Source organism: Marmota flaviventris, chromosome 5 (genome assembly GCF_047511675.1).
Source record: "Marmota flaviventris isolate mMarFla1 chromosome 5, mMarFla1.hap1, whole genome shotgun sequence".
Classification (NCBI taxonomy): Eukaryota; Metazoa; Chordata; class Mammalia; order Rodentia; family Sciuridae; genus Marmota; species Marmota flaviventris.
Window position 1 is genome coordinate 101,097,229 of NC_092502.1, and position 10,059 is coordinate 101,107,287.

General features: G+C 38.4%; 1 protein-coding gene across 1 annotated transcript in view; it reads left to right on the forward strand.

The window, feature by feature from the left end:
* The first annotated feature begins 319 nt into the window (after positions 1-319).
* The window catches only part of Acot12 (acyl-CoA thioesterase 12), a 42,648-nt gene continuing 32,908 nt past the window's right edge, over positions 320-10,059 (forward strand). Inside the window, exons 1-3 of the mRNA XM_027927996.2 lie at positions 320-449; positions 5,452-5,521; positions 8,572-8,632. Of these exons, the coding sequence (XP_027783797.1) occupies positions 320-449; positions 5,452-5,521; positions 8,572-8,632 (261 nt within the window). The remainder of the gene's footprint in view (positions 450-5,451; positions 5,522-8,571; positions 8,633-10,059) is intronic.

The following is a 10,059-nucleotide window of genomic DNA, read 5'->3' on the forward strand; positions in this document are numbered from 1 at the left end:
AGGTGCACACTTCCCCGCGCGCTCTCACTAAATTCTGTGCACGGTTCTCAGAGAGAGAAGCACTTTTCTCTCCGGAGATATCGGACGGTTCCCCGGCTTCTTCCTAGGCAGAAAAGCGTGCTCCTTCACCTCCCCGCTGGTCAGGGACAACACTGCCAGCACCTGAACTCTCACCTCCCGAAGCACCTGGCTGCGGGGGAGTGGGAGTGGGGTTCGCAACCAGAGCGGGCGGCGCCCTTTGGAACGGGGGCGGGCCCGGCGGGCGGACACCTCCAGGCCAGGCGCCCCGAGCCCGGGGCTCCCCTCTCTCGGCCTGGACATGGAGCGGCTGGCGGCGCCGGGCGAGGTGCGCATGAGCCAGGCCATCCAGCCGGCGCACGCCAACGCCCGCGGGGAGCTGAGCGCCGGGCAGCTGCTCAAGTGGATTGACACCACCGCCTGCCTGGCCGGTAGGCGCAGCGGCCAGGGCGGCCGAGGGGAGCCGGCGGCTGCCGGGCGGGCTGCTGGACGTCTCTGGGCTGCGATGCGCTGAAGGCTAAGAGTGGCGAGGGACGGTGGTGGTGCGGAATCCAGAGTGCAGTGGAGTGGAGAGCTGGCCTTGGGTTGCGTTGGCTTGTGGGGATGCAGGTTGGCCCGAGATGTGGGAGCCTGGGAACAGCCCGAGAAGAAGGAAGGGGAGGATCCAACTTTACAGAGCTGTGAGACCTGTGCAGACAGGGGCAGTGATGTCTGAGATAGTTCACCTGACAATGACGTAGATGCTTTGGATTTAGGGTTCCTTCATCCCATGAAAGAATGAGTGAGAAATATGTGTGTAGTAGGTTACTTATATCGATATTTACCTTACAAAAAATGCCACAGAATTTAATTCATTTAAAAAGAAAACTCCATTACGTTTTTTAAAAGAATCCATTACATGTTAATACAACATATTCTTATTGAAAAATAATTAGATTTTCAACAGTACCAAAACTGTACTTAAAAGAGTGATAATAGTTTGCACTTTTGCAAATTGTTTTAATGTTTGGTTTAGTAGAGGACTACTCACTTATCAGATTTCTTTCTGCTGTTCAATTTGTTGCTAACACATTATTATGTAGTCACTGGAAGACTCTGCTGTATTCTTCTGAGAATGAGGATGGCAATACATCTACTATGGACTGAATGGTGCCCTTCCCCTTCCCCAAAATTAATGTGTTGAAGCTCTAACCCCCAGTGTGGCTGTATTTGCGGTAAAAAAGTAATTAAGGTTAAATAAGGTCATATGGGTGGAGTCCTGATCCCATAGGTTTAATATTCATATAGGCTTAGAAATGGATAGCTTCGTCTCTGACATGTGAGACCACAGCAAGAAGACAGATATCTGCAAGCCAGGAGGAGAGCCCCTCCAGGACCTAAGTGGCAAGCTTGAACTTCACAGCCTACAGACCTATGAGAAATTTCTATTGTTTGAGACACCCAGTATATGGTATTTGGTCCTAACTCAAGCAGACAAAGGAAACCTCTTAGTATTATTATGAAAAGAGTTTTTAGTTGTAGGTGGTCACAATACCTTTATTTTATTTATTTATTTTTACGTGATGCTAAGGATTGAACCAGGCCTTGAACATGCTAGGCGAGTGCTCTACTGCTGAGCTACCACCCCAGCCCCATGAAAATAGTTTTGACCTCTGAATCTTTTCCAGACCACTGAGAACCTGCCTAATACTTATGTCTAGGTAAAAAGACTCCATTTTCAAAAATAGCAGGTTATCATGTAAATGATGTTCTAATGGAAAGGCTGGGTGAGGCAGTATTTTTGAGAAGTTGGTCTTCTCCGCCTAATGACTTCTCCCATCTTCAGATCAGTGATAAACACAATTTTTTAAAATTTTTGTTTTAGTTTTAGTTGGACACAATACCTTTATTTTATTTATTCATTTATTTTTTATGAGGTACTGAGGATCAAACCTTGCACAGGCTAGGGGAACACTCTACAGATGAGCCACAGCCCCAGTCCTGATGAACACAATCTTTAGTACCAAAAAGTCCCACCAGCCCTCACTCCTGCAAACCTTCCTTTGGCTTCCCTTTCTCCATCTGACCTCCTGGGACCTAGTCTCTGCACAGAGGTTAGAGTGGACTTTAGGTATAGGGATCACATCCCACCACTCCCCAGCTTAAAACCTTTCAGTGCCCTCTCATCACACTTGAGGTGAAACCCAAACCTTTTGTCATTCTTTATAGATTCTAGTTGAAGTTGGAAATTCACATAGGAGCCAGCCAAGTAACCATAAATGTGAGATGAGTCTGAGTCCAGCTGAGGACTTCAGGGAGAGAGTGGTGGTTACCTGGTAATCTGTAGGATCCCCTACCAAAGTACATTAACACCAAGAAAAAGTATAACATTATGCTGCTCAGACAAACCTTGTATCATGGACTGGGGCCACGGGTATAGTTCCTGTCTCCCGTTGGTTTGGTACCAATCTCCTCCTAGTTCATAGGATCCAGCAATACTAGGCTTCCACATTTCCCAGGACATGCTCACCTTTTCTTTTCTCAGGCCTTGGCACTTGCTCTTCTCTTTTTCTTAATAATTTTTTATTTGTTCTAATTAGTTTTATATGACAAAATAATGCATTTTGATACATCATACATAAGTGGAGTATAGCTCCTCATTCTCTTGTTGTACACAATGTAGAGTTAGACTGGTCATCTAATCATATATGCATATAGGGTAATAATGTCTGATTCATTCTACTATCCTTCATATCCCCATATCCCCTCCCCTCCCTTCATTCCCCTCTGTTAATCCAAAGTATCTCTATTCTTCCCTAGCCACCCCCACCCATTGTCAGTTAGTATCTGTATATCAGAGAAAACATTTGGCCTTTGGAATTGGCTTATTTCACTTAACATAATATTCTCCAGCTCCATCCATTTACTGGCAAATGCCATAATTTCATGCTCTTATTTTTGCTTTTACACTCTTTTCTTGGACCTTTCCATGCATTACATCTCAGCTTAAATGTCATTTCCTCAGAGAAGAATTTCCTGCTCACCTATTTACTTCTGTACCCATTCATCACTTTACTTCCAATGCCCTGTCCAACTTCCTTCATAACACTTAGCCCAATCTAACTATTTTGTCTATTTGTTTGTTCACGTCTTTATTTTCGGACTGGCCAGTTATCACGTAAACTAAGCTAGTTCTCCACTGCTTAATGCTTACTAAAAGACTTCTGGTTATCTGGATGGTCCTACAATTTGAGTTCTCATGTCCAAAAGGAATCCAGAGTTTATATGTGAAACCTGAGACTTAGAAAATGTACATTTAAAAACAATATATGTGAAGATAAAATATTAGAGTTGGAAGTGGCTTTAAACATCATGTGTTTCAGGGCCCTTATTTTACAGATGATGAAAGCAAAACTCAGATGATTACAAAACTCTGCTTTTCTTAGTGTTAACAGAGTTTCTAATACCTTTTGTCTTAACCATCTGCAAAACTCAGCTATATATTTGAAGTCAATCTGTTTGTTTGCTTTGTTTGCTAATCTGTTTGGTTTCTATCTTAACAGTTTTTAACAGGATTTGAGTTTTGGTTATAATAACATAATAATGGGAACACGAATATGAAGTTAATCTGCATGTAAGAAAAAGAAATGAGTATTAAAATCCTTGAAGTTGCTAGTAATAATGGTGCCTGTTTCCAAGGCAACTGAGTGCATGATGTGACTACTGAAATGAATTTTAAAGCTACTGTTTCAAAACCAGAATAAGCTGGTCACAAGCAAAATTTGTGGACCCAATGTTGGTCCCCCATATTTTTTTATTCTTTCTTATTATTTTATGGTTCTTAAAAATTTGTAGTATAAACTGTGGCTATTAAGGCCCATTTTCAGCCAAGTTCTTTAGTAGCATTCTCTGTTTGGTCTACCCTACTCTTTTCTGAGAGTTTCTATTACTGTTGTAGTCAAAAAAATCACTATTTAGAACAACATGTTTAATCTTTTAAGCCTAAATGTCCTAATTTATAAAACAGAACCAGACTTGTGATTGACAAGTGTAAATACTTAGCTCAGTACTTAGTAAATGTTAGCTGTTTCTCTGTTTATGTTTCTTCTTGATCTAGTATAGTGCTATGACACACTGTAGATTCTAATAGACATAATAAAAATTAATATTTTATTGGTTACTGCATTTTAGTTATCATTTAAATCATTCAAAATTGGCAACTCAATTAATAAAAATTTATTAATAAGAGTAGTTTAATTACATCAATATCCCATTTTCTTATGTTAGTCAACTGAAATGAATGTTTGGGGATACTTTTTAGTCAATGTTTTACAACGTATATTTGAAAGTGTTCAGTAGTTACCTGAAAAACTGTAAAAGGACACCTATGGGGGACTGGGGTTGTAGCTCAGTGATAGAGCACTTGCCTTGCATTTGTGAGGCATTGGGTTAGATTCTCAGCACCATATAAAAAATAAATAAATTAAATAAAGGTATTGTGTCCATCTGCAACTAAGAATACTTTAGGAAAAAATTGTATTTTCCAAATAATATAAATCATTGTATTTTCATATAAAGCAAAACCAACGATCCAAAAATATTCTGAATAAATTAAGTGCTGATATGGAACATTAAGTTGAGGAGCTGATAAACTCTCCACCCTGCTCAATACTCTCCCCTCCAACATAATTAATGCAGAGTGAATTTGGTGTGAAGCTGGTAAAAATAATAAATATTGACTAAATACCTCCTTGTTCCCATCCATGCACCATCTGTTTCTGGTGCATCTGTGATTTGGAAGATGATGTCAGGGTCTCCCATACTTATAGTGGTTAAGTGATTTAAATTCATTCAACTGCAATAGAACTAACTTTGGTGTGTTGTTTTAAAAATGAAAGAAGCATATTTCCTGACAAAATAAAGTCAGTGACAACTTCCTAAAAAATGTTATCTATAATTGCCAGATTTTCTGAGTATTGGTATTGAAATTTAAAGCAAAGATCAAGTAAGTTAAAATTTAGGAGAAAGTAGCCAGGCACAATGGCATGGCTATAATTTCAGCTACTCAGCAGGCTGAGGCAGGAGGATTGCAAGTTCAAAGCCATCCTCAGCAATGTCGTGAGACCCAGTCTCAAAATAAAATAAGAAGATCTGGGGGTATGGCTGAGAATGCTTACATAGCATGCCTGAAACACTGAATTCAGTCCCCAGAACTGGGGAAAAATTAGGAGAAAGTATAGTAATTGCCATGCAATAAAAGCATAACTTAAAGAACAAAGAAACTCTCATAAACTGACATCATCCAGAAAGTGTGGGCACAGTGGTGTTCTATTGAATGAGTGAATGGGTAAATTAAATAAATCTTCTGAAATTTAATTCCTTTTCTCTTAAAATGAATTGAAATATTCAAACATAACTATTACTAACAAACACGTTTACCTATTTTTTTTGAAGCTGAAAAACATGCCGGGGTTTCCTGTGTCACAGCCTCAGTGGATGACATTCAATTTGAGGAAACAGTTAAGTAAGTGATATTACTCTTTCACTTTTCTCCCAGGTTTATTATGTTGGTTGTGACATATATTTGTGGCACCTTATTTGTTTGGGGTCCATGATCCTATTAATAAAACAAATTACATTTTACTCAATCTAAGTGAGTAAAACACACTACCTTTAGTAGTGCCTACCTTTAGTCAACATTATAGGTGTAAAATCCCATTCACGATTTTGTTGAGAAGCAACTCTCAGCATGAGATGCATTGTGGAGTCATGCATAGCAAGCTATCTGGCACCTCTTAATGGCTCCTTTCTCTACTTATAGAATAATTAATGATGGTAAGTGTCTCTACAATGGTGAATTTCGTCATTAGGTTGGCTAAACACTAATTCATCTGAATAGAGACAGTAAAATATGAAAAACATTTTATGTGTGAGAGTGCTTAATATGCTTTACCAACTCATTATGCAGAAAATTTCAAGTAAACAAATAATTCAAGCATATGTAAAATTAGAGAAAATTGTATAGTGTATCCCAGGGACTTATCTCCTAACTACATCAATAATCAAATCTTGCACACTCTTGTACCCTTCTATGTTTCCCTACATGACTGGGTTATTCTGAAGCAAATTCCAATCATTATCTATAATTATCAGTATATATTTCTAAAAGATCAGTACACTTTTGAAAGACATAGTAATATAACAACAATCACTGTATTTTGAAGCCACTTGAAATAATTCTCTCCTACATGGTTAAATTGCCAACTTCACATGTAGATAAGTTCAATTGTTTTTTTATTTTTTGGAATTAATTTTTTATTTTATTTTATAATTTAATTGGAAACCAGATACATTTGGCTCTGGGAAATAAAGCTCTTATCTAGCTTCTATCCAAGCATCTTTCTCTTTCTATAAATAGCCATTTTAATTACTTTCTGACTTTAAAAAATTTTTTAAATGTAAACAAGTTTTTACATATTCATGTCCTTTTAAAAGCGAATTCTAACACATTGTATATACTTTTCTCCACCTTTTTTTCTTAATATTATATATAGAAAAACATTCTTTAGCAATGTAAAGAGATATTCAGAATTCCTTGTAATTAGCTACATGGTAGTCCATTGTGTAGATGCCTTATTTTTTTCCTCTGGTCCCTACTGATAAATTTTAAAATTGTTTCCAGTTTTTGCTATTACAAATATTTCAAAATGTCGTTTTGTGCAGGCATATGTCCACGATTTTACAGTGTATTTTTGGGATAGAGTCCTAAAAAGAGGATTACTGAGTCAAAGGGTAAAGGTACATTTCATTTTATTAGACATTGACAAATTCTTCTCTGTGAGGATTATTATGTGGGCAAAGGACTAGTAAAATTGTGATAAAAGCATAGATTTGTTCAGATTTCCCACATAGTTATTAATTACTTAAATATACATCTGCATGTCTATGTTAAATTCCTTCCTTTACTTCCAGTCTTTCTGATTGAAATGCTACAGATTATGACAGGTACACTACGTAGAGGAGCAATGTATGCACAAAGGCATTAATCAGATGTGGTCACTCTTCTAGGCAAACCCAACTGATTCACTTTGTAGACAGTCCTTAATATATCTTCACAAGCCTTTCTAGAGGTGATTAAATTAATTATGTTAAAATGGAATTACCAAGAGCCCAAGTCGGGCCTTGGTAAAGAATAGTTCAAGCCTTCGAAGTCAGATAAGACCAGGGTTTGAACTCTGGCTCTGCCTTTTGCTGACTCCATTGCCTTGTAAGCCCATTTCCTGATGGGAATGAAATGGGAACAGTACTACTTCCCTCACAGGGTCCTTGCCAGTGAGTGACATGTCAGATATTATACAAAGCATTCAGCTTAGTGCCTGATTTACACATAGTACTAATAAAGGACAGTCATAGTTACTACAATGGCCACACTAGAAACAGTACTTTGTTTAATTAATGACAAGGGCTTTTATTGTTAATGATTTATTGATCAGTCTTTTATAATATTTTGAACTTTGTCTGTTTACACATCTGTGTCCCGAAGAAACATTAGTCTCCTTGAAGCCAGCAACCCAGTCTTGCCCATCACTGTACCTAACACCTTAGCTGAACACCAGAGCTAGTCCTCAGTAAACAGTCATTAAATGTGTGAGGTAGAAAAATCAATGATTCTTTTAGGAGAGTTTCATATGCAGAAGAGAAAAAAAAATATATCAAAATAGAATAGGTTTTAAAGAAAGGTTTTAAATAGGAGAAGCCTTAAGCATTTTCAAAGAGTAAAAAAGAGAGAAGGGTAGAGATGGAAGGTGCAAAAGAGAGTAGAAATGACAGAGGAGAGGAAAGGTCAAGAGCACAGGTAAGACAGGAGATCAGGTCTTGAGGAGACCTTCTACTTCCTCTGAAGTAGAAGAGTCTCGGTGTCTCTGAAGACACTGAGAATATAGTTCAATTTTGCAGTTAAGGGAGAAAAATCGAGGGTGCTCATATTGGACAGATTCTTAACTTCTGCTAGGGCGAAGGGATCAGAAGTGACAGAAGGGCCTGAATACAAGAGTTTTGAAACAACTTCAAATTACATAATCAGAGTTCTAGTAGTAGCCGGGAATGAATGGCTCTTCTAGCAGCAATGAGGACCCATGTAAACCTATCAAAATTAACCAGTGGACTTGCTTGCTTATTTGTAGTTTGTTCATCCATTTACTTATTAATATTTTAAAATAAATAAAAATTGTATCAGTTTGCCTGTGTGTTTGTCTTAACTTGTATAGTGGCTTGAAAGAGCTACTAAAAAGTCCAAGTATCTGTTGCAAATTTGAAGTCATCTTGCATTCTACCTTTGCAAAGTCCTTTTACTGTTTGAATAGAGGGAGTCAGTTAACCTGAGTGTGGTTTATGATGATCAGCATTTGCCCTTAAGCCCTGTCTTTCCTGTTATCATGAACCTGAGTGCTGCATGTGAACATTATCAGCAAGCTAAAGTGGAAATACTTTATGGCACGAAGGATTTAAGTGAATCTTTAAATCTGAAATAAAATGTGTTCAGATTACTAAAAAAGAATTTTTTTGTTTTGCTAGAGTTGGACAAGTTATAACCATCAAAGCAAAAGTTACTAGAGCATTCAGCACAAGCATGGAGGTAAGAGTGCACTTTCTTTACTTCTATCTACTGGTGCTCATCTCTTCATTGTTTACAGAGGGCTGAGGAGGAGGCCTAGAATAGTATCTGCAGGTAATGAGATTCTGAGGTTAAGAAGGCTCTTAAATCTGCAGACTCCAGGTAAATAATAAGGAGCTGGTGTTTCCCAGTCAACCCAGACACTAAAATTCAATGTGATGTAATTCACTGTTTTTACATAGAAAGGTACACAGAAAGTAAACATACAAGGTTGAAGGGCACTGTTTTGCTCTTTTGCAAGATATGGGTTTTCTTTCTTAATTATTCTTTCTCTACTATTACTAAAACTCTGCATCTCTGTCTCCTTACTCCCCATTGGAAGCTAACCCCATGATTATCTAGTTTTTGAAAGGACCAGTAACTCAGATTCAGAAGGTAAGAAAGTAAGTTTAGATGACTTTTTTTCTACACCCACTTGGTTTTCCTTTCTTTAACATAGTTGAGAAAACAACATTCTAGGATTTGCTGAAGTCACTATCCAGGTTAAATTAGCAGGAAGGGAGTTGTTGGATTCAGCTTCTAGGTTGGCTGGTGGCAGTCAGTTACAGTCAGTCCCTTTGATCCTAGGTACCAAAGATATGTAAGAACTTGTCACCACAGATGGGGTGACTTAACCAACAGAAATTTGTCTTCTTGGAGTTCCAAAGGCTGGAAGAACTAAGTCAAGGCCTCAAGAAGATTGGTTCCTTCTGAGGGCTGTGAGGGTGAATCTGTCCCTGCCTCTCTCCTTGTGGTTTATGGCACTCTTCAGTGTTCCTTGGCTTGTGGAAACGTTACCTGATCTCTGTTTTCATCTTCACGTGTGTCCTCCCTGTGTGTGTCTTCTGTTTTCAAATCTCCTCTTTATGTAGGGACAGCAGTCATACTGGATTAGGACTCAATCCTAGTCTGGTACGATCACATTTTATTTAATTACATCTGCAGTGACCCTATTTACAAGTAAGGTCACATTTGGAGGTGCTGGAAGTCAGGGTTTCATCATAGGAATTTGGGAAGGAAGGAACATTTCAACCTATAACAGAATGATTTTGGCATAACTATGCTTAGAGTAATGGCTTTACTCTGATGTAGTTACTTTCCACCCATGTCCACGTTCACAGAATACGAAGCACTTGAAGAAAGCTCTTATGGAACCAATGGGAGCTCTGTCAGCAACAATTGCTTCTTCCAGACCCTGACTTCCCAGTGGTGGGACCTTTGACCTTTGCCCCTTAGTAGTCCCTGGACTTGGCCTTTCTCCTGAGGGACATGTACTGTTCTTTATAGTCAGCCCAAACACAGATAAAGGTCTCTTTTATTTTATTTTTTTCTTCCTATTCCCTGAGACAGGCTAGAATTTTCAAAAGAAGTTTGAATAGAATATAAGAAAAAAAAAAATCCAGTATTTG